At 54.3% G+C, this 24,237-nt stretch overlaps 1 protein-coding gene across 2 annotated transcripts in view; it reads right to left on the bottom strand.

Annotated features, from left to right (window-relative positions):
* Positions 1-4,898: 4,898 nt before the first annotated feature.
* Positions 4,899-24,237, bottom strand: part of NOTCH1 (notch receptor 1) — a 42,011-nt gene continuing 22,672 nt past the window's right edge. The window contains exons 9-34 of one of the 2 annotated variants that reach the window (XM_039730672.1): positions 23,792-23,905; positions 23,068-23,181; positions 21,907-22,140; positions 21,453-21,563; positions 20,585-20,777; positions 20,217-20,362; positions 19,581-19,694; positions 18,587-18,706; positions 18,222-18,374; positions 17,593-17,821; positions 17,257-17,458; positions 16,991-17,144; positions 16,573-16,757; positions 16,266-16,398; positions 15,701-15,958; positions 15,478-15,590; positions 14,007-14,578; positions 12,884-13,312; positions 11,940-12,088; positions 11,107-11,323; positions 10,677-10,767; positions 10,321-10,486; positions 9,346-9,641; positions 8,868-9,015; positions 8,659-8,756; positions 4,899-8,248 (exon numbers count right to left, since the gene is read on the bottom strand). In XM_039730672.1, coding sequence (XP_039586606.1) covers positions 6,758-8,248; positions 8,659-8,756; positions 8,868-9,015; positions 9,346-9,641; positions 10,321-10,486; positions 10,677-10,767; positions 11,107-11,323; positions 11,940-12,088; positions 12,884-13,312; positions 14,007-14,578; positions 15,478-15,590; positions 15,701-15,958; positions 16,266-16,398; positions 16,573-16,757; positions 16,991-17,144; positions 17,257-17,458; positions 17,593-17,821; positions 18,222-18,374; positions 18,587-18,706; positions 19,581-19,694; positions 20,217-20,362; positions 20,585-20,777; positions 21,453-21,563; positions 21,907-22,140; positions 23,068-23,181; positions 23,792-23,905 — 6,230 coding nt within the window. In that variant the 3' untranslated portion in view covers positions 4,899-6,757. The remainder of the gene's footprint in view (positions 8,249-8,658; positions 8,757-8,867; positions 9,016-9,345; positions 9,642-10,320; positions 10,487-10,676; positions 10,768-11,106; positions 11,324-11,939; positions 12,089-12,883; positions 13,313-14,006; positions 14,579-15,477; positions 15,591-15,700; positions 15,959-16,265; positions 16,399-16,572; positions 16,758-16,990; positions 17,145-17,256; positions 17,459-17,592; positions 17,822-18,221; positions 18,375-18,586; positions 18,707-19,580; positions 19,695-20,216; positions 20,363-20,584; positions 20,778-21,452; positions 21,564-21,906; positions 22,141-23,067; positions 23,182-23,791; positions 23,906-24,237) is intronic. The other variant, XM_039730673.1, reaches the window with a different exon arrangement.

Below are 24,237 nucleotides of genomic sequence, written 5' to 3'. Positions count from 1 at the left end.
AATGGGATATTAGGAAAAAGAATTCCTTCCCTGTGAGGGTGGGGATGCCCAGAGCAGCTGTGGCTGCCCCTGGATCCCTGGAGTGTCCAGGCCAGGCTGGACAGGGCTGGGAGCACCTGGGACAGTGGAAGGTGTCCCTGCCACGGCAGGGGTGGAATTTGATGATTTTTAAGGTCCCTTCCAACCCACACCAGTCCGTGACTCCATGAAAGCGGCTCTTTGGGAACCCCAAGCACAGAAGGAGCACAAATCGCTCCCGTTTATTCCGAAAGGAGCCCGGTTTCCAGCTCCCCAGCCCAGCGGGTGCCGAGGCTCCTGAGTCAGCACCAGTTGCACCGAGCCGGGCACCTGACAGCCCGCAAAACAACCCTGACAGCTATCGCAGCCCTCACAGGGGACACCCAGGCCGCTCGGAACCTCCTCCCCTCCCGCACCCCACGGCACAACCCCCGGAGCCCCGCAGAGCGCCCCTGCCCCATCGAAACCGCCCGGAGCAGCCCAAACCCCGCGGGGAAAGCCGCGGGCAGCGACTGCGCCAGCGCCTTCCCCCTCCTTGCGGCACCGCGGCCCGCCCCGGCCGCGCCGGGGACCGAACCCGCGGCCGCGGGACCCGCCGGCTCCCTGCGCTGCGACAGCGCTGAGGCCNCCCGGCGGCGGGGCGGGCCGGGCCACGGGTTCGAGTCCGGCACGGGGCGGCTGCGGGATCTAAGGTAGCGGGTTCGAGTCCCGCTCGGGGCGCCTCGGCCCGGTGCCTCCCCTGTGCCGCCGCGGTCTCGCCCCTCGGCCGGGGAGCGGCGGAGCGCGGTCCCGAGCGGATTCCGTGTGGGTCCCGGTGCCCTGGGTTGGGCGGTGCGGGTGCAGTGGCGCGGGTGGCCGCCAGGGCGGGACAGAGCTCCGCGGGGCCGGGGCCGGGCCCGGGGGAGCCGCTGCCCTCAGCGGGCCGGGGGCTGCCCTCAGCGGGCCGGGGGCCGCCCTCAGCGGCTGGAGCCGAGAAATCCGTGTTTATAGACAAGAAAAATGAGATTCTGCCTCACAGAGCGAGGCTGTGGCTCGCTGTCCTGCACGTCCGTGGGGGACTAATTAGGAAAGGCACGTTAATTGGGGAAGGCTTGGGTGCTCGTGTCCAAAAGCAGCGGAATCAGAAACGAATCCCAGAGTCCTTAAGGGTGAAAAATCCCTCCAAGATTACCGAGAAACACTAAACGCCATCCCACATCCCTTTTGAACACTCTGAGGATGATGATTCCAGTGCTGTTCCAAGGCTTAGCCACCCTTTTCTACACTTTCACAATTTTCTGCGATGAAATTTTCCCAAATAGCCAATCTAAGCTTCCCCTGGCATGACTCGAGGCCGTTTCCTCTCACCCTGTCCCTCGTGTCCATCCTCCTGTCTGGGAGCCATGGATGGGGAGAACGAGATGATGGACAAGGTCATCCAAAATGATGATCTTGAAGGTCCCTTCCAACCCCCACCAGCCTGTGACTCCACAAAAACAGCTTTTTTGGGAATCAAAAGCGCAGAAGCAGCACAAAACATTCCCTCCTGAGCCTCCTTTTCTCCAGGATGAGCCCCCCCAGCTCCCTCATCCACCCCTGGTGCTCCAGACCTTTCACCTTCATATCTCTGTGAGTTGCATCTTTATTTTACACAAACACAAAGCTTTTTTAGGGGGGCGAACCCCTGTTCCAGCCACAGGAAGAATGCCTGTCATCCCCCAGCATGGAAACTGTCACACCCTGCACCCAACAAGCCTTGGAGAGGAAAACACAACGACCTAAACAAACATCTTAATCAAGGGTCGCTATCAGTGCAGAGCTGTTCCTGCTCTCTGCTTCATTAAAGCAGGGGAATATCCTCAAAGCCCCAGCCAGGCAGGGGAAGCAGCACTTTGATGCTGGTGTGGGAACCAGAGGCAGCACTGTGATTTTTAAGTGCCTTTCATCTCCCTCTTTTGTAGGAACATTCTTATAAACCAGCTTGTCAAATGCAATTTCCCTGCGCAGACATGAGTTGCAGATAAAGCCCTGGTTCTCCCTTGATATTTCCCCCAACAGGTGTAATCTGTGGAAACATGATTTTAATTAGCCTGACTGGCTTTTTGTGTGTTAAATAGCATCAATAGCTCACATCTGTGCCTGTAGTTAGATATTTATGTTACATATTTAACCCCCTTATACAGGAGAACATGATGCAAACACCAACAATGGGATCTCACCTTTGCTGTTCTCCTGATAAACATGTGATTATAAAGAATCTCCACATTAAAACATGCCATCCCTTTTTAACATGAAGTTTTCTAGCTGGTTTGCTGTACTCAGCAGTAGTTCTGGACTGGAGTGACCCATTATAAATGAAAACCTTTGCCAGTGAGGACAGCGTGTGTCCTCTCCTGCTTCACAGAATCACAGAATGGTTTGGAAAGGACCTTAAAAATAATCCAATTCCAACCCTCTGCCATGGCAGGGACACCTTCCTCTGTCCCAGGGTGCTCCAAGCCCCATCCAGCCTGGCCTTGGACATTTCCAGGGATCCACAGCTGCTCTGTTCCTCGGCTCACCTGGGATACAACACAAACCACTCTGACCTTTTTCTGGTAATTTATTCAGTCTTCAGGTTGCACACAACCAGAAACACAACCTTGCCCCACGGGAATGATGAAAAGGATCATTCTTTGAGTTTAGAAACATGGAAAATGCTGAAGGGGAGTATCTTTATCCCTTACCAGTATTCTGCACCGTGTTGGCCAACCGGACAACCTGAGTTTTATTTATTTCCTCTGTGATTATTCAGTCTACCCCAGGCACATTAACCCCTGTGTGATTTGAGCTGTGTGAGGCTAAACCCGAGGTGAATTTGGCTCCTTTGGCACATTCTTCAGGGGCTGATTTCAGCTGCAGCAACAATTCCTCAATCGGGGCTGGAGCAGCTGCGAGCAACTTTGTGAGCAAACACCAACAGCCTGGAGGGAGAAGCAATACAGAGTAGCAGTTTCTAAATGTCCCATCTAATTGAGCAGGAATAATGAAACCAGAGTGAAAAAAACCCAGCCCTCCAGCATGTAAACAAATAGTTCAGGTGCAGGGATTCCTCAGAGCACCAGCATACCTGCCATGGCAATAGCCAGTGCTAATCTTGTTTTACGCCAACACTCCTGAACCTTCCCTCAGCCTGGGATGTGATTTTGGTGCTTCTCAGCCCTTTTCACCTGGAATGCTGAGGCTGCTGTTCTTGCCATGATCCATCACTCCTCGGCATCTTTGGTGCTGGGAGAGCTTGAAGTTCAGCTCCTAAAAATCTTTACCCACTCGAGGTGAAGATGAGCTTGTGGTGGGTTGGTTGGTGTGGGAAGAAGCCTTAAGTGTGAGATTTGAAACTGGGGCTATTTCTCTTGTTTCTCCTTTAACTTAGCCTCCATCCCCGCTGGATCTGTGACACCACAATCATCTCATGTACCCACAGGTTGGTTGGTCACCAGATGCCTTCAAAAATCAAAGTCATTTGGGGCTAAACACTTAAAACTGAAATTTTTGCATCCTTTCTCCTCTACTCCTTAAAAACCTTAACTGACTTCTAGTTTGAATTACCCTGTGGACAATTAATTAGTATCTATCCATTTGCTTCTTTCCATGGTATTTAGCTCCCTCTTTCGTCATCCTGTCCCTCTGACCATTCCTCATGGAAAATCCCATGCTTTGCAGCCCCTCTTGTTAAACAAGCCCACATGTGTTGTCTCTTGCAATGTCACATTGTTTTCCATGTCCTCATAAACCCCTTTTTTTATCTATTCCAGGCCAAATTCCTGCCTTGCCCATGAGTGGCTCGGTTTTACAGTGGATCAGGCAGGAGAGCATCCTTCTAATTCCTCCTCCCTTTGGGATGAGCCTGCCCCAGCCCCAGCAGCAGCACTGGGCTGGTTCTGGGATGGGAACGTGTGGGAGAAGCCTGGAAGGCTGGGCTGGGTGGGATTTGTGAGCAGCTCGTGTGTGAGTCACGCTGGAGGCAGACAAACTCCATTTAGGGCATTCCAGATGGGATGCAGCCACAGGCAGGGGGTGGCACATCCTGGGGAGCCCAGCTCTGCCTGTTGAGATCCTCGCTGGTGACACGTTTTGCACGGCAAAGAGAGGATTGTTCTCCCTTTTCCATGGAGTTCGAGGCTCCCTGTCCTGGAATGTCACCCCCCTGACCTCCGAAGGTGCATTTCACTGCTGTGGGTGGCACTTCAATGCCACTGTCACAGCACCAGTTGCACAGCACCAGTTGCACAGAGGAATTAATGTGGCCCTGGATGGACACCAGGCCCATGCACACACAAGTCCTCTCTGTCCCCAGCCACGGAGTGGAAAATACCAGCATTCCAGGCTGATGTGATTTGGGAGGAGGTCAATGGCTCTGCTATTTATATCCAGTTATTTGGGGACTTTGCAGCTGCATTTGCACTGCAGAGTCCCTGTGGGGTAGAGAAAGAATTAAATGAAATTAAATTACCTTAAAAATCTTGAGCACAGCAAGGACAGCAAACATTTCTGGGTGGTGCTTATCCCCAGAGTGGCACAAGTAAAACTGTCCCTCTGGTGCTGCTGTTCCTGGCTTGTTTGAAGATGCATTTATTATTTACAACCATTTTTCCATGTTTCCCTTTTTAGATCTTGACCCGAGGATATCAGAGCACCCACAGCAGGTGAGGAGCTACCTGGGCACAGCCCCTCCTGCCTTACTCAGGTGTCTTAAGTCAGTGAGAATTTAGCAGAAAAGAGAAGATTTCATTGTCCAAAGCTCTTCTCTGAGTTTTCACACATAGAACAAGATGTTGAGGAAGCTCCAGCCCTCTGTGCAAGGAGCAGCTGGTGTCAAATCCAGAATTCAACTGACCCGTAACAAAAACACCAAGTCCCAGTTTTAGTAAAATCTAGATGCCCAGAAGCATCATTTATTGCAAATCAGTTAACAAAAAAAATACATCATTTTTGCAAACTACAACTTTGCATGTAGATAACTTTATTACAGAAGATATCTTTTCTTAAACTACACTCTAGTTTATAAAACATAGGAAGATTCAACACCACGTGATGTTTTTATCACTCATATTAGGCGTGTCACAATAACAATGGTCTGAAATGTTAACTAAGATGAGTGCTCAGCAAGGCACTGTGCCTTGAGAAATATCCATTTTATTTGGTGTTCTAATAGAAAAGAATGAGGAAAAGGAACCCTTTTCTTAGGTTTTCTTGATTAACTGCTGTCTATCTGCCTGTCCCATACACATTATCTAGTCTTAGGGTGTCTGTTTGCTTTTGCACCCGAGTGAGTGATATTCCAACACCTCTATAAGGTGATATATTTATGATATATTTAAGACTTGCTCATTTAGATTTTTGAAACAAAATCCACCTTTTCTTGAAAAAAAAAATAAAAAAACCAAACCAAAAAACCCCCCATATTTACAAACATTAAATCTGCCACAGGCTTATACTATATTTTACATGATACACAGAAAGAGTGCACATCAATATAAAAAAAGATGCATCACTCCAGGCTAACACAGAGCAAAATGTCAACGTTTCACAGCACAGCTGTGCTGGCCCCTCGCCCTCCAGTTTGGCCAGTCCAGCCTCCCACCAAAACCAGCAGCACTTCCCACTGGGCACCCAGTGAGGGCTCTGCCAGAGGAGCACGTGGGGGTGGCAGTGGGATAATGCTTTGTAATCTCACTCAGGGTGTCTGCACTGCCAGACACGCCTTCTTCTAAAAAATAGGCAGGCCATCCTTAAAATAAGGATGTGGTTTACAAAGTTTATATTGGCATTTATTTCTTAAAACAGTTACTCAAACACGAAAACAAAACAAAAAATCAGTAAAGATATTCGAAGTAAAATTAAGTCTCTTTTGTGTATATACTCCGTAGTTATGGGCTTGCTCTCTTGGAAGTTTGGGAAATACATTTCTTTTTGATGGGGGACAGTATTCATGTTTTGTAGGGTTTTATTTTTTTAGCTTAGAAACTGTTCTTACAGGTCTATAATCCTGATTTTCTTTTTCTTTTTTTTAGATCATAAAAATCATTTAAATATATATATTTTTATATATATAAAAACAAGAGAGAACAAAAAATTTCTATTATCAAGGCAAATGTACAACTATATAATACTGAAATTTAAACAAAGATTCATGACTGGTACCATAAAATGTCCTCTCATATAATTGCAAAGGAAACATTTTAAAGTACATTTTAAAAATGTGTCCATACTTAATTTTTTTTCCCCTTAAGGAGTGGTATTTAGTCAATTTTTCATTCCCCTCTTCTTTCTCACCTCTCTCTTTCTGAGTTGAAAGAGAAAAAAATAAATTAATGGCATTTCAGAATCATAAATCGTTGCTTATAGCTTTACATAAACATTTCTTCTCAAATCAAACACAATGAACCCCCCCAAACAAAAGAGAATGTCCTATAAAAACCTAATTTGTTGATTTCTCGAAACACAACTGGTGTCCCACACTGAGTTCTTAACAATAGAACATATAAATAAAAAGGCAGTGTTCTCATGTAAAATAAAAAGTACATAAATAAATACTAAAAAAAAAAGGAATTAATTTGTCTTTTTCTTTTCTTTTTTTTTTTCCTTTTTTATAAAAACATATTTAAAAAGGATCCTTTAATAAAAGCATCCGACGTCCTTTTAAAAAAGAAAAAGATCTCCCTCCAGCTTCTGGCTCGCGGCGAGCGTCTCTAAAACACCATTTTAAATTTATTTTTTTTTACTTGAAGGCCTCGGGGATGTGTCCCATCTGTGACTGCATACTCGTGGGAGGGCTGGAGATGCCCTCGGACCAGTCGGACACATTGGAGTGAGGAGAGGAGCTGGACCACTGGTCCGGCGACTCCGGCGACGGCGTCAGGAAAGGGTGGTCGGGCACCTGGAGCTGGTGGCTGGGGGTGTTGTCCAAGGGGGAGGAATAACTGTGCTGGGAAGGGGGGGTCAGGAACTGCGTGGTGGTCATGGGCTGGGCAAGGGAGGAGGGCAGGGAGGTGGGCAGCATCTGGGAATCCTGCGGCAGGATGGTGTGCACGGCCATGGCGCCGCCGCTCACCGGCTGCAGCTCGGGCTGGCTCAGCTCCGTACCGAGGAAATTCTGGCCCAGGTGGCTGCTCCCGCTGGAGCCGCTGGGGTTGTGGTGCTGCTGCGGCTGCTGCGGCGGCTGCTGGGGCTGCTGCGCCTGCTGCTGCTGCTGCGGCGGCTGCAGGTTGGGCTGCTGCAGCTGCTGCTGCTGCTGCTGTTGCTGCTGCATCTGCTGGAGCTGCTGGCTCTGCATCAGGTGGGGCTGGGATGCCAGGCGGGTGCTGGGCATGGCCTGGTAGCTCATCATCTGCGACAAGCTGGTGGTGGGCAGCCCGTTGTGCAGCGAGGTCATCATGCCGTGCTGCAGGTTCTGGGGCTGCTGGTGCGCCCCGGGCTGCAGGTTGCCTCTCAGGGGGTTGTACTGGCTCTGCACCATGCCGTTCTGCAGCCGGCTGAGCCAGTCACACTGCCCGTTCAGGCTGGCCCCGCTGCCCACCGAGAAGCTCATGGGGGCACTGCTCATCCCCGTGCTGGGGCTGGACACCGGCAGGTGGGACAGGCGCGGCGGCACCGAGTCGAAGCCCATCCTGCTGGAGTTGCCCATGGCCATATCCTGCTTGCCCGCCATGTTGAGGTGGTTGATGCTCAGGTGGGCGTCGGGCATGCCTGGCAGGTGGTTCAGAGGCATGGAAGGGGACTGCTGGAACGGAGAGGTCATCAGAGGGGGAGAGGCCACGTCCGAGAGGTACCCGTGCGGCGACTCCAGGGAGTCCACTGGCGACAGCACCCCGGAGTTGTCCAGCAGACACCCCTTTCCATCCTGCGACTTTTTCCTCCGCGCTTTGAGGTCTTTGGCGTCCTTCCCGTTGCAGCTCAGCCCCTTGGTGCTCGGCTTCCTGGCCTTCTTGCCCTGCACGGCGGGTTTGAGGTTGCCGATGTAGCTGTTGGGGGAGCAGAGCGGGGGGGACAGGGTGGGGGCCCCCAGGGGCCCGTTGTGCAGCGTGGGGCTCCGCACCAGGTTGTACTCGTCCAGCAGGCGCACGATGTCGTGGTGCATGCGCTCCTGCGCGATGTCCCGCGGCAGCCGGTCCATGTGGTCCGTGATGTCCCGGTTGGCAAAATGGTCCAGCAGGACCTTGGCGGTTTCGTAGCTCCCTTCTCTGGCTGCCAGGAACAGTGGGGTCTCCTCCTGGAAAGCCAGCAAGGTTTGGTTAGGGTTGAGCTCATGGATTCTCCTGGCTAGCGCTGCCCTGAGCTCCACACCCATGTCGTTGGGTGGCCACCATCTCTCCTCTGGTGAGGGTTTGCTCCTTCTTTTTCCTACCCTGCTGAGCCATGTTCTTGTACTGATATCAAACCAGGAACCCTATGAGTGACCCAGAACATGCTGGCCCCAAAGACACTGCTCACCAGGCACCTCAACATCACCCCTACAACCAAATCCCACAGTGCTCCTTTGAGCTAAATCCAACTTCATTCACAGCAGAACAATAAAATCAGAGTCTCAGCGCCAGACGTTTGTATTTTAGCCAGAAATTACTCTTTAACAGACTCCCCAAATGGTTCTTCACTCACATATATCAGTCTAGGAGAGCCTACCTTATTATTCTGCATGTCCTTATTGGCACCATTTTTCAGGAGGACCATTGCAGCTTCCACATTATTCACAGCAGCTGCCCAGTGCAGGGCTGACTTGCCTGGAGAGGAAAACCACGAAATACAACACACATTAGAGAGTCCTGAGATCAACAGCAAGCAGCTCTTTTGTCCCATGTCTGGGTGAACTGGTGTTTTTGCTGCCTCAGTACCTAAATCATCCACGGCGTTGACGTCAGCGTGGCAGTTGATGAGGTCATCCAGCATCCCTTCCACAGCCAAACGAGCAGCCAGGATCAGGGGAGTGGTCCCGTCATGCATTCGGGCATCCAGGTCTGTCGCCCTGTTCCTAATCAGGATCTGCCACAAGCAGGGCCAAAGCAGAGGGAACACAAACGTTAGACAGCAAGGCACTCCAGGTATCCAGGTCTCAGCACCTGCAATACCCTTTCCAAAGGTTCATCTCTCCAGTTCTGCTCCCAATCCAGACCTGCTGCCGTGGGGTTGCTGTTTTGCTGTTCCCCAAGACTACAGGGGCTTCATTTTTCACAGCTGTCGCCCCACACCTTGCTTACAACTGTCACCCCACACCTTGCCCAGCTGAGCAGGAGACCCAGTGATACGACCCTCCACACAGCCCCACGATTTCCCCCCGAAAACCCCGAAACTGGCGGCCAGATCGTGGCTCACCTGGAAGACTCCCTGCGCGTCGGCGGAGACGGCGGCGTGGAGCGGCGTGCGGCCCATGTTGTCCTGGATGTTGGCATCAGCACTGGCCTCCAGCAGGCGCTTGGCAGCGTCCGAGCGCGAGTACCTGGCGGCCAGGTGCAGGGCGGTCTCGCCCGTGCGGTCAGTCTGGTTGTGCAGGCTGGCTCCCTGGTAGATGAAGTCGGAGATGACGGCGGGAGCGTCGTCCTCCTCCTCGCTGTTGCCGGTCTCCAGCCCTCCGCCGCTGCATGAGGCGATCATGAGGGGGGTGAAGCCGTCTGAAAGCACAGGGGAGCACGGGATAAAAAGGGCTTTTTACCCTCTGTAATGCAGGAGGCTCTGCCAGATGCTCTGCCTGCGATAGATGCTTATTCTCCTGGGTGCACCAAGACTGAGTTCCTGACTAGTTCTGAACATCAAACACGAATATCCTTCCTCTGATATGGATCTGAAATTCCTTAGTGGTATCTCACTGTTTTTCCTATTTCATCTGCTCCATGTAAAGTGCAGTTTGTACGGAAGGCTGCTCAAAGCAAATAGAGTATGGTAAATACCTTCATTATTTCAGAGACAATTTCACAGACATGGGGAAGACCAAGTGTTTGTAAGTATTTAAAAAGCTACTAACCATTGTAAAAAACCTTAAAGGAAGACTATGAAATGTACAGTTGGGTGGGAGGAGAAGAATACAGGAGCAGCAGAGAGATAACCTGGGTGATTTAATAGGTACTTCTGTAATTTCCACCTCAGTCACTGAACAAAAGAGCTCTCATGGAAAGCAAAATGTGACAAGGTGTCTCTCTAAATCACACACAACAGCAACGCTGTGGTGCAGAGCTTGTAGCAGTGACTGCACCAGCAAGGGACAGGGAGGGCTGTGGGGCTGCTCCTCTGCAGGGGCTCAGGGGGGGTTCCACATGAGCTGCCAGCCAGTGCAGAAGTGCAAGGGGTCCTTACCCGGCCCTCTGACGTTGACATCCATGCAGTCAGCATCGATTTCCCCCTGAGGAGGCGTCGGGGCCATGGAGGAAATGCGCAGGTCAGCGGCGTCCAGGTGCTGCTGTGTCCACTGCCTGTGATCCGTCTGGTCATCCGTGTCCGGCAGCATCGCCTGCTCCTCGTACTGAGGGAAACAGCAGGGATGAGCTCCCAGGAAAGCACCCTGGGCTGACTCCAGCCTGGGAAGCTCTGCGAGGCTCCAAGGTGTGTGTTTGTCACAGGCAGGTTTGCAAAGGCAGTGAGGGGCCCTGAGGGTCTCTCTGCTCCTTGCGTGACAAACTCAGGAGGGGCAGGGAATGTGGCAGAGGGCTTACCCTGAACTTCTTGGTGTCCAAGGTCTCCTCATCACCCCACTCATTCTGGTTGTCATCCATCAGCGTGCCGTCCGAAGCATTTTTGAGGGGTCTTTAAAAATAAAACCACAGAAAAAGTTATCTCCTCTGCAGGAACTGTTTGTGATGTTTGTCCACGTACAGGCACAAACTGAAAGAGGAATCAACCAACATCCAAGAGGCTCCCCTCAGGCTGCATTTCATTTTTAACTAAGTGAAAAATGATTACATAGCATGAACCACACAGAACACTGCTTTTTTTCCCATGCAGAACTTTAAGCCCCCCGATTCTTCTCCTCCCTGCCACACCACTACGATGCACTAGAGAACAAAACTCCAGCAGGCTCTCCCAGAGGAGCCCAGAGCAGCCCTGCTGCGCCACGTCCACCGGGTTACCAAGCAAATTACTCACTTCAGCCCAACAGAATCCTCCCCGAGGGGCTCCCGCCGCTTCTTCTTGCTGGACTCTGTCACTTTGAAGCCTTCTGGGAACCAAAGCTGGCCATGCTCCCTGCGGCGCTTGCGGTTCACCAGCACTCCCAGCCCAATGAAGGCGAGCAGGACCAGCGCTGCCCCCACCACGTACATAGGATACAGCTGGGAGTTCTTCGTGGGCTCGGCTGTTTCACCTACAAAAAAGTGGGGCACAAAGAGATGCTGAGGCATTAAGCTGCATAGCAAACCAGGGACGGAGTGGAAATGAAGGAAAATTTGTTAATAGAGGTACCTAAGTCTGATCTAAATCAGCCCCCCCCCTCCAAAATAAGGTCATTTTATACGCTATTAATCAGAATTGCAAACTATCGGCAAATTCTCGGCTGCACAAGGCAGCCTGCACCAGGAGACAGCTTCACTTTTTTCTCCTTTAAGGAAAAGGATTAGCAAACTTCAAATCATTGCGCTTGCATTGAGCTGTTAAGACAAAAGGATTTAGGGGGGATTTTCAAGATACAAACTTCAACTCCTTGCATGTCACTGATTGATTGGAGCTGCTTGGGTTTTCTTTTTCTTTTCTTTTTTTAATAACTTTTAGAGTGATAATGATTTTGAAATAAAACCCGGAATAAGCAAAAATAATAAAGTGGGCTTGCAATTTTTTTAAAGAAAAGACTTAAAGGAAAAAAAAAAAGTGAAGTTATTAAAACCAGACTGTGCTCAAGTGCAGCCAATTGACAGATAACCAAACTCGGGGAAGGCTGGAAAGTTTTGGCTGTCTCTCCTCCTCAAGTGACCAGCTGTACTTACTTTTGACAGCTTCTATTTTGTAGGGTATGTTCAGGTTGCCAAGGGAGGCCAAGGCTCCCAGGAATGCTGCCACATCAGTGGCACTCTGGAAGCACTGGGAAGATGACTGGATGCACTGGCGGTTATCAATTTCCAAGTAGACAATGGATCTGTGGAAGAGAAGAGTCAATAAGGAACAGGGAGCGATGACCACACCGAGGACACGGGCAAACCCTGCCTCCCTTCCCTCTTTAACCCCCATCAGTGGGAATTAGGAAGTGGGAACCCATCTCCTTGCTCTCCTGTGGCCCAAAGTCTGCAGCTCACACTCATGGTCTGTTGGATTTGCCTCAGTGAATGCTGTAAAATCCAGCTCTTTATCTGCAGGAATGGAAGGGAGTCTCTGCTTCACAATGTTTTATAATTACCCAGACACTACAGTATCTTAAATAATGCTGTTTGGGAGCCTTCAGATGTTCTCATATCAGTTTCACTGCTCTAACTCCTTTGCTTTCAAGGGTTTTTGATTGAGTCCATGGAGAGGGAGCAGGTTAGATGTGTATGTTTACACCAAAGATCTCCAAACACAGATTGCAGTAATTGAGTTTTACAACAAAGCTCTAGAAAGCATTTCCCAGGGAGAAAATGAGGCTTAACTTAATGACTTCCTGAAGTCAGACAGTTGGTCAGGCCAACCTCTGCTTCCAGGTCCCACCCAGCCCAGCCCTGGCTCCCAACAATGCACAGGACTCCTTCAATCGTGAGAGTCGGGCAGCATTGTATCAGGGACTCCTGAATGATCACTCCATTTTCCCACATGAGAGCAAAATCCGGTTTCTGTTCACACAGAAAGCAACATCTAAATACAATTATCTGGCCTACATCCTTCCCTTCCTAGCGTGTTACTATTGTCAACACAGAGAACACGCTCTGAGTGCTGCCCAGAGAAAATGGAACCCTCTTACCCTCTGATGTCCATCTGATCGAGCTCCCTCTTCTGCCTCCTGCCAGCCCTGGAGTAGAGGCTGCTCTTCACCTTGTTGATGACAGCACTGGACATATCTGACCAGTCCTCTGTGGACCTCTTGATGTAATGTTTCTTCAGCTCCTCCTCGTTGCCATAGTATGGGAAGATCATGTACTCCCCCTTGGGGTTCTTCTTGAAGACCACGTTGGTGTGCAGCACACGGCTCAGCTCCCGCAGGAAGTTGAAGGAGTTGTTCTTCAGGTTCTCGGGGGTGATGAGGACCACCACCACCAGAGTGCCATCTGCCAGCTTCTCTGGCATGTTGTTAGCACAGTCCAGACCATCCCACTCGCACTCAAAATTGTTGCAGCCCTGGTCGCAGTGACCATCCGAGAAGTGATCTTTGCAGTACTGGTCATACAGAGGGCTGGGTGGAGAAGAAGCAAGGCAGAAGGAAGAATTAGACCAAGCAGTGCAAATAACACCTATCTGCTGAGAAAAGCAGTGGTGGTCTCTCTTTTGTATAAATATTCTTCACCCTGACAGACACTAAACCAGTTTGCATAGAAAGCAGATGTTTCATGCAGTACTGCTGCAGGTGAGAGAGAGCAGCTGTTAAATTATAAAAGAAAAAAGGACAAATTACTGTGACTCAGAGAAGACATGGGGACACAGAATAGTTACTAAGACCACAGTTGGTCCAGGAATCTGGGACTAAGTTCCTGCTGTTGCCAAAGACAATGTTTGGGAAATGCTTGGATGTTAACATCATCATGTTTCCTGGCTGCTTTTCCATCTGGGGTCTCCCTGCCTTGAAACTGACTGTGTTACTGCTGTGAGTTGGAGAATTCACTTTGTGCAGTGATACAAGCAAGGACAGGGAAGCCATCTGCAATGAGTCAAACCCAGAGAGCTTCCAAGTAGATGTAAACTCAGAAGGACCACAGGGAGATGTGATTGCTTGAGTTGCAGCCCCACAGGCAGCAGAACAGAACGTTGGGAACGAACAGCAGGCCTGAGTCTAGGAGTTTTACCAGATACAATCAGAACAACCAGAGGCTCACCAGAGATGGTGACCCTGATAGGCTTCAAAACAACAAAGTTTTAAAGAAGCCACTTACTTGCACTGCCCCTCGTACTTCTGGCAGTCAAACCCATCGTAGAGGCAGCCAGCATTATTGCACTGAGAGTCACACTTGCCATCGTTGAAGTACTTCCAGCACTGCAGGGACTGGGAGCAGTTCTTCCAGGGGTCGTTGAAGTTGAGGGAGCAGTCGCCCCCGTCCCAGCCACAGGCGTGGTTGTTGCATTTCCCATCACAGATCTTGTTGCCGGCGTACCCCGCGCACACGGCGATCTCGCACTTCTCCTCGATCTTGGGGGGGATGATGTCCTGCCCGATGCCACCCTGGAAGTCGAAGTCCAGGATGTGGCAGTTGAGGCCGTTGAAGTTGGCGGGGCAGTTGCAGCGGTAGTAGGGGGAGGCGTCGCTGAAGAACTCGCAGGTGCCCCCGTTGTAGCAGGGGTTGGAGGTGCAGGGGCTGCTGGCCGGGTACTGGCACTCGGGGCCCGTGAAGGCCGGCGTGCACATGCACTTGGAGCTCTTGTGGATGGAGATGCAGGTGCCACCATTCAGGCAGTGCAGGTTCCCACACGTGCGGGAGTCGTTCTCGCAGGTGGCACCCACGAATCCCTGGGGAAGGCACAGCAAGGAGGGAGTCAGAACCACTGATGCTGTGGTAGGAGCAGCATTGGCACACGTGTGTTCTGGGAACCCACTGATGCTGTGCTACAAGCAGCATTCACATTTGTGTTCTGGGAACCCACTGATGCTGTGCTAGGAGCAGCACTGACACACGTGTGTTCTGGGAACCCACTGATGCTGTGCTAGGAGCAGCATTGACACACGTGTGTTCTGGGAAACCACTGATGCTGTGCTACGAGCAGCACTGACACATGTGTGGTCTGGGAAACTAAAACTCACCCTCTAAAACTGGTGATGGGCAGGAATAATCTTGCCCATGTAAATGTAAAACCCATTAGAGCATCTCCTCAAAATGAAGGGAGCTCCTCCATAGCTGCCTGTCTCACTTTGTGTGGTGTAAATAACATTGAGCCTGTTCTACCTTCAGGCCTGAGCCATCTTCTCCTTAACTCTATTCCAGCATCACAGAATCACAGAATTTCTAGGTTGGAAGGGACCTTTAAGATCATCGAGTCCGACCCATGTTCTAGCACCTCAACTAGATCATGGCACCAAGTGCCACATCCAGTCTTTTTTTAAACACATCCAGGGATGGTGACTCCACCACCTCCCTGGGCAGATGATTCCAGTATTTGACCACTCTTTCTGTGCAAAACGTCCTCCTTAAGTCTAGCCTGTATCTCTCTTGGCGCAGCTTGAGACTGTGTCCTCTTGTTCTATCTGTTGTTGCCTGGAGGATGCTTGCACCTTTATGGATGCACCCACAGCAAAGCATCCTCCCATTCATGCCTTTCCCAGCTGGGGAAGCCTCAGGGGCCAAACTGGCCTCTTGACCACCCCTCATGCTCACGCTCATTCCCTCCTCCTGGAGAGGAGCAGGCACCTACCGGGGGGCACTTGCAGATGAAGCCACGGCCAGTGTTGCTGGCAACAGCACAGGTTCCCCCATTCCTGCAGGGTTTGCCTTTGCAGCCGTCCACCACGGTGTCACAGCGACGGCCTGCGAGGGAGAGGAGCGTGTGAGGAGCAGACAAATACATGCAGGGCTGCTCTAGGGGGGCTGGGGGGCTGCAGGCTGGGCCCTGGGAGCAGAGGGGATGCAGTGCTCACCTGCATAGCCAGGCCTGCACTCGCATTTGTAGTCGTTGACCCGCTGCACGCAGTTCTGGGTGCCGCGGGCGTCGCAGGGGTTGGACAGGCACTCGTTGACATCTCCCTCGCAGCGCTCCCCTACAAAGCCAGGGGGGCAGATGCAGCTGTAGCCACCTACCCGATCCTTGCACTTGCCATTGTTAAAGCACTTGGGCCCCAGGGTGACAGGATCAAAGAAAGGGCTGCAGTCATCCACATTGATCTCACAGTGCACCCCTAGAGAGAGGGGGGAACAACCCACACAGCTCATCAAACAGTATCGGGGGGCCTGCTGCTCCCTTATGTGAGCCTTCCCTGCCCAGGGGCTGAGCCTGACCACGTCAGTGGCAGCCTGAGCCACCTCTCGGGCAGGAGGGACGTGGCACCACGTGGCCAAGGCCGCCTGGCCTTGATGGCTAAGCCCATGAGCAAACACAAACCTCGCCTGCTGCGTTTGCTGCCGCCAGCCCGAGCAGCTAATGAGCAGAATCCAAGGATATCTGCACTCAACCCACTAATGCCCCAGCCTGGGGAATTAATTTACCTTGAGTTCCTCTGGGGCAGGAGCATTTGTAGGTATTGATGAGATCGATGCAAGTTCCTCCATTCTGGCATGGGTGGGACAAGCATTCATTGATCTCCTCTGAGCAGTTAACTCCACGATAACCAGCCACACACTGCAAGGAGGAAAGAGGGGAACTATCAGAGAGGTTCCTTCCATTCCCACATGGCTCTAGGAGCATAGCCAGCACCCGAATCTCCAACTTGGTAAAGGGGCATGATGCAAGGGCAGCATCTTGGGCAGGAGAAAGGCAGTAACTGAGGCTTTTCCCCTGGGAATTCCTACCCACCTTGCAGGAGTAGCCTCCCAGGTAGTCTGTGCAGGTGGCTCCGTTCTGGCAGGGGTTGGGGGAGCATTCATCCACCTGCTCCTCGCAGTAGCTGCCGGTGTAGCCGGCCTGGCAGCGGCAGAAATGAGTGTTGCCAGTGTCAACACAGAGCCCCGAGTTCCTGCAGAGATGTGCTACATCGATACCTGTCAGGGAGAGCAGAGTGAGATGCAGGGACCTTGGTGACACCCACACACCACAGGGCCATGTCCTGGCCACCACACATCCCACAGGGAATCACAGCCTTGGGCGTGCATTGCTAGAGCAATCCTTGAGATCCCCAAAGATCCCCATCGAGAGAACCAGCCACATCCCTGCTCAGTGCCCAGCACAGGGGACACCTGGGGACCCCAGCCTGGCCCTGTACACATGGCCTTACCTTGCTGCTTAGCAGCCACCTCGCAGGACACGCTGGGGACATCGCAGTAGAGCCCTGTCCAGCCGCTGTTGCACTCGCAGTGGTACAGGTTGCTGGTCTGCCAGCACTTGCCTCCATTTTTGCAGGGTGAGGAGTCACACCAACGCACCAAGTTCTGGGGCAGCAGAACAAGAGATGAGGGTGAGAACCCAGCAAGGCTCCTGCAGGAGTGGGGACTGCAGTGACCCCCAGATCCCCACAGCAGCATCCACCCAAGGTTGCTGTACCTGGCAGTTGAGCCCGGTGTACCCCTGGGGACAGGTGCACTTGTACGTCCCGTAGCTGTCCTGACACGTGCCCCCGTTCAGGCACGGCTTGGAGTCACACTCGTTGATGTTGTGCTCGCAGTAGCTGCCCGTGAAGCCGGGCAGGCAGATGCAGGTGAAGGTGTTGATGCCATCCACACACGTGCCACCGTTGAAGCAGGAGCTGGGGACACAGACACCGCGCCCCGGTGAGTCACACCGCTGGTCGTGCCCCACACCAGAGCTCCCACACACCAACCCAGGGCGATGGGGCAGCACAGGGACCCCAGCCCCTCGTCCCAGCCGGCAGGACTGTACCTCTCTGTGCAGTCAGGGGTGTTGTTCTCACAGTGGATGCCGCTGAAGCCGGAGGGGCAGGTGCAGGTGTAGCTGTTGACGCAGTCGGTGCAGTTGGCCCCGTTCTTGCAGGGGTTGCTGGCGCACTCATTGATGTCCTCCTCACACTTGGGCCCACGGAAACCAGCCAAGCACTCACAGAAGAACGTGCCAATGCCATCGGAGCAGGAGCCACCGTTGTGGCATGGATCTGGAGAGGAGGGACGTGCACGTGAACATGTGATGGGTCCAGCTGTGGTGCTGCAGCCCGGCCCGGGAGCTGCCCCATGGCACTGTCCCCATACACATTCCCTGGCCGTGTGGAGGAATGGGACTGAGCCCATGGACTGGGCAAAAGCCACACCAACCCCTCCAGGGAACTGGGCACAAGGAGATCCCATGGCACACATTATCCCCCAGCCTCCTTCCTCCTGCCTTGCACTGACACAGCTCAACAGGGACACGCATGAGGTGACCCAAAAGCCAAGCACAGCCAGGCCACAGTGGCAGCCAGGGCTGGTCCATGCATGGGGAGGAGAATCCCAGCCCCAGGAAGGGTGATGAGGCGCAGGGCTGGGCTGGGTGCAGGCAGGGGCAGCCCCTGCTCTTACTGGGCTTGCAGTCGTCGATGTCGGTGTCGCAGTTGCGGCCGGAGAAGCCGGTCCGGCAGGCGCAGCGGTAGCTCCCGTTGGTGTTCTGGCATGTGGCCCCGTTCCTGCAGGGGCTCTTCACACACTCATTGATGTCAATCTCACAGGTCTGACCTGGGGACAGAGCAGGACGGGGATTGTGTGGGCTAGGGGTGGTGGTGAAAGCCCCAGGGGTGACAATGACATCCTGGGCACCACTCACACCACAGCAGAAGCCAAGGGATGCAGGCAATGGTTGTGTCCCATCCACCTGGCTCCCTCCTCTGTGCCTTTCCCTCCCTGAGGGGATCAGGGGGTTCTAATCCCCAAAAGGGCCATGTCCATACCTTGCCAGCCAGGGGGGCAACTGCAGGAGAAGCTCTTGTAGTCCTCTGACTCCTGGCACTCGCCACCGTTCTTGCAGGGGCTGCCAGCACAGGGGGCCAGCACATCCTCACAGGTGGCTCCTGCACAGGCACAAGCACCCGCTGACACTCTCCAAAAGGACAGGTGGCCCAAGACCCCGCTACCCCTGTCCCCTGCCCTGGGCTGCTGCCAGTCTGGGGAAGGCTCTGGACTTCCCCAGCACCCCAGCTGGGGCTGTCTCCTCCATTCTGGGTCACCCATGACCCCAAACCCCCACAACCTTTTAAGCCCTGGCTATCTGGGCTGCATGACAGCAATGCACACTTCCTTTGGCAGGGAAGTGCTGCTCGGGGTGTCTTTTCCCCCTTGCACTCCCTCCCCCCTTCCCTCTCTGCTGCTTTTCCTGTTTACGTCCAGCCAAGGGACACGTTCCCTCCAAACCCTTATCTTCCCTGTCAGCCAATATCTCCTGAACTGGCCTTTGCTATTTTCCAGAGCCTTCCCCTCCCTGCTTGCCCAGTCCCCGTCCCCCCCAGGGGTTTCTATGGCCACTGGTGAGGGCAGGAAACAGCTCATGGCTTCCTGCAATTGTGCCGGGCTGCGCGAGCGGAAGCGCAGGGCCGGCAAACAGGAATTGGCTCAGCAGAATCCCCCGGCCCCTCGGCCTCGGATCGCCCCTTCCAGCACGGGCACCATGGCTGGGGAACGCTGGGGTGTCAGTGGGGCAGCCCCTGGGTGCTGCTGCCCCCGAGCCACCCTCCAGGAGGAGGAGGAAGAGGAGGAAGGGAGGAAAAAAAAAGCTCCTGCAATTTCCTCCAGCTGCGTCGTGGAGAGGTGGAGCCGTGGCTGGGCAGAATGAGGGAAGCTTTCATGCTCAGTGCCAGCCCACACTGCATGTGCTGGGGACCAGTCTGGTGTCACACGTGAAGCAGAAACTCCACAGAGCTGTGGTGGGGCACGGGGTGCTCCCCTCACCTGTGTAGGGCAGGAGGCAGTTGCAGGTGTAGCCAGCAACATCATCAATGCACGTGCCCTGGTTCAGGCAGGGGTTGGAAGCACATTCGTTGATATTGGTCTGGCAGTTGGGGCCTGTGTTAAGAAAAACAGACAGAAGTGGCTGTGATGGAGGTGTGCTGGTGGCAGGGGAACGAGGGTACAGTGGGGACACGGTGGCAATGACAACAGCACACCCACTGCCCTGGGAAAGCCTCCTGTGCTCAGCTCCAGCCCTGAAGGTCTCCATGAGGGCTGCATTGCCACAGCTCCCAGCCACACCTGGGGCTCCACTGTTCCCAAAAATGAAGCCTCCAGCCCACCCAGCATCATGGAACACCCACCCACAGCTCCCACCCATGCCTTGGTGTGGGGGGAACATGGCAGCATCCCTGGCTGCACCCTTAGAATCATGGAATCACAGACTTGTAAATGCTGGAAAAGCCCTCTATAATCACCAAGTCCAACCATTAACCCAGCATCACTCTGTTCCACATCCACTTTTGAACACTTCCAGTCATGGTGACTCCACCACTTCCCTTGGCAGCTTGCTGCAGTGCCTGAGCACCATTTCCAGGAAGAAATTTTTCAGAATATCCAACCTAACCCCCCACTCACCGCTGAAGCCCTCCCTGCAGGTGCAGATGTAGCCACTGGTCATGTCCTTGCAGGTGCCACCGTTCATGCAGGGGTTGGATTCACACTCATTGTTGTTAATGTCACAGTTTGTCCCACTCCAGCCAGGGTCACAGTCACACTTGTAGCTTTGGGGAAAAAGTGGGGCATAAAGAGCTGGTCCATCCTGACCCTCTAGGCTGCACCAGCCATCATTTAACCAGCAAATCCTGTCCCTTCAGGGAACAGCCCATGGCACTGGCTCAGAGCATGGACAAGCACCAACTCAGGGGACAGAGGCTCACCCTCCTCTAACCCTGACTTTGCTGGGGACCCTTTGGTCTCTGCAGCCCCTGCACCCTCTAACCTACCCATTCAATCCATCATGGCATTTCCCGTGGATGCAGGGGTTGCTGTTGCACTCGTTCACTTCAGACAGGCACTTGGGGTCGTGGAAGCCCTCGGGGCAGAGGCAGGTGAAGCCATTGATGCCATCCTTGCACGTGCCCCCATTGTGGCAGGGGTTGCTGGCACACTCGTCAATGTTGATGTTGCACATGCGCCCTGGGAAAGGGGGAGCAAGGAACAGTTACCCCAAAAGCATGAACAACATGGTCTGGGGAGTGCACCCACCAGGCAGCTCCCCGTCCAGCCACCCAGGGAGTGTCTGCTGCAGGCTGGGATCTCAGACACACTGTGCTGGCTGCAGAGGAGTGGGCTGCCCTGCAGGCAGGGCGACTTCACACCCCGCATGGCCTGCCTGCCTTCATTAAATGGGACTGGGAAGAGGCCGTGCCCTGGGCTGCTTTGGCCCAGGAGGGAACACCGAAGGGAGGAGGTTTCAGCCTGTAACCCTACCTGCCATGCCTGACAAAGCCAGGCTTTATTTCAGCTCCCGGCGGGCCCGAGGACAAGGGGCCGCGCGAGCGGGGAGCGGTGGGGGCTGCTCCCATCAAAGCCCTCCACCATTTCCAGCAGCCATCAAACAAACCAGTTGGACAAGGCAAGCAACCTGATACCCATGGGAGTGGGCTCAGCAGGAGTCGAATTCTCAGCACCAGACACCCCTTTGATTTCAGACTGAGCCGGGGTCACCCTCCTGAACAAGCAGGAGCGCTGGAGGGTGTAAAACCTCCTACAAGCGGGATGGCAGCATCCCCCCTCCTTCTCGCACCCTTGTCCTGGTTTTGTGAGGCACCAGCAGCTGCAGGTCCCCAGGGTGTGAGGCCCTGCTCTCACCTGTGTACCCCGGCTCGCAGGTGCACTCGTAGCCATTGATCTTGTCGATGCACTTGCCGTAGTCACACGGGTTGCTGGCACAATCATCCAGGTTGATCTCGCAGTTGGAGCCTGGGGAGGAGAGGGGGGTTGTTAGGGGGTCCCCAAGAGGAGAGGGCTGTCATTAGGAGGCCCCCAGACCCGTCAAAGCAGCAAAATGAACCCCGCTGGCACCAACTGCCAGCACCTCCCCACAACAAAGCGCCTCCGCCATGGGCAGCTCCCGGCTGGGGCGCGGCTCCTGCCTGAGCTGGGCACCAAACCGGGAGAACTCGCCCTCACCCAGGATGCCCCCAGCCAGCCCCGGCACCAGGGCGGCTGCTGGTGGTGGCCCAGGGCCAACATGCCCCAGAAAGAGGATGGGAGAGGGATGCTGCCGACCCATGTGGAGCCACAGGGGTTCCCTCCTGCTCACCCGTGGTCCCTTTGAGGCAGATGCAGTTGTAGGCGTTGTTCCTGTCCTGGCAGGTGCCCCCGTTTTTGCAGGGCTGGCTCTGGCACTCGTTGATGTTGATGTCGCAGCGGTGGCCCGTGTAGCCGGGCTGGCAGAGGCAGGTGAAGGAGGCGATGCTGTCCTTGCAGGTCCCGTAGTGGCACGGGTCAGGGTCACACTCATCGATGTCGATCTCGCAGTGAGCACCCGTGAAACCTGCCACCAGCAGGAGAGACTCAGGCTGAGGATGGGGGACACGGGGGACACTCCTTCCCACCCTCTCCAGGCGTGAGGCAGTGCACCGGGGAGCCTCTACCTGCCCCACTGTGATCTCTGGGACCCCCAGGAGTGGGGTGCAGGTAGGGAGCACCCCGACGTGCCGGTGGGGGGGCTGGTCAGACCCCAGCCCGGGGGGCTTTGTCCCGGGGTGCACAATGACCTGCATTAAAGCAGCCTCGGCTGCAAGCGGGGCCCCGCGCTCGTCCCGGCGTGCACGGGGGGGCTGGCCACAAGCACCCCCCAATAATAACCCCCCCGGCAGCTCCTATTCTCCTGGCCGGCTCCCTCCCCGCCGGGTTTGGGGGTGGAGAGCCGAGGACAAAGTACAGCTTTGACTAGACCCCGCCAAGCCCACATAGCAGCTTTTCATCGGGGCTTGGCATTAGCAAGACACTAATTAGAGGCCATTCAGCTGGAAGATTTCTGGCGGGAGCTGCTCCACAAAAGAGCCACTGTTTGCCACCAGGGCTCAAGTCATCATTTTGTGCAACTGCTCCTTGGGTTTCGCTCGGCCAGCCCCCGCGGCCCTGCACCTTGCGTCCCCATAGAGGCAGCTTTATTCCTTCCTTCCTGCCTTCCCCCTCCCTGCACGGTGGGACGGCGGCTGCGGGGCCACACCTAAGGAGTGCCAGGCTCCATACACCTGGCTCCGGGGCCAGCAGGCTCCAGAGCTCGGCTTGTTCTGCCATCAACAGGGAAAGGGACATCCTGCCGCACAGGAGTCACATCAGCAGGGTCCAGCCTCACCGGTGGGGACACCTGCCACAGCAGGTGGTTGCAGAGGTGGGCACTGAATGATTTCTCAATGTGGTTTTATAGCACATCACGGGGCAGGACCCCCACAGCCCCCCAGGATCCCCTGACCTTCAGTGCACTCGCAGCTGTAGGTGTTGGGGCCATCCACGCACTTGGCACCGTTCTTGCAGGGGGTGCTGGCACACTCGTCGATGTCAAACTGGCACAGGTGCCCGTTGAAGCCTGGAACGGAGGGAAAAGTCACCTCCCTGCTCACGGCCAGACCCTCCAGGCTCCCCTCCCTGCCGGGCAGCTCCTGCTGGGCCCCCCTGCCCGCTCCCGCCGGCCCCCCGCATCCCGGCTGGGGCGCCGGGTTTCCATGGGGACGGCTGCTGGGGGCCCTGAATGCGGGGCTGCGACCCACCATTGAGAGCATCTTATTTACATCTCTAGAGGAGCAAAGTCTCTGAACTTCAAAACCTCCTTTCACAGATTAACCGTCTCCCCATTCTCTGCTCCACCCCGTGACTTTGACACCGCATTCAAAGCCGCTGCTGCGGCCCCCCCAGCCCCCAGCCCTCCTTCCCAAAGAGGGGCCTTTTCAAGTGCAAAGCCGTGGGGTTTAATCCTCCTTCCCCTCTCCCATGGGCGGGAGCTGGAGCAGCATGGCCTGCACGGGGCTCAGCCCCTCATGGCAATTGGAGAAGCTCCCTCCAAAGCACCAAGAGGTGCTCCCAACGCTCTCCCCATTTCGGAGGGCTATGAAATTTGAGGAGCCCACTCTTGGCTCGAGCTTTGTTTCCACCACAGCAGCAGTGGGATGGCTGCTGGCAGTGGGAGGGGTGCCACCTACCAGTGGGGCACTCGCAGTGGAACTCGTTGATCTTGTCCAGGCAGTTGCCGTTGTGCAGGCAGGGGCTGCTGGCGCACTCGTCCGTGTTGATCTCGCAGTAAACCCCCTCGTACCCTGCCGAGAGAGCCAGCACTGTCAGCACCATGGCACAGGGCTGGCACAGCCCCACAGTGGGTGCGTTACACCTGGATCCCCTGTCTTTAAAAGGCAGCTCAGGAGCTGTGGGATTTGATGCACAAGCTGCTCCTTGGATCAACAGGTTTTGGCTCAATCCAAGCCAAGGTTGGCAAAGAGGAGGAGTTCAGTGTAGGGCTGATGGTGCCCAAATCTCACTTCTTGTGCCCCCACCACACAACCTTTACTGAGCTCCTTCTTTCTGGTGCTGTCCCCAGGCACACAGGAGATGCTGACCCAACCTCACACTGAGCTGAAGCTCAGGGCCACTC

The sequence above is a fragment of the Passer montanus genome, unplaced genomic scaffold, assembly GCF_014805655.1.
Source record: "Passer montanus isolate IOZ18808 unplaced genomic scaffold, ASM1480565v1 scaffold73, whole genome shotgun sequence".
NCBI classification, from domain to species: domain Eukaryota; kingdom Metazoa; phylum Chordata; class Aves; order Passeriformes; family Passeridae; genus Passer; species Passer montanus.
Note: the sequence above shows the minus strand (reverse complement) of the source record. Positions and strands in the feature narration are given on the sequence as shown.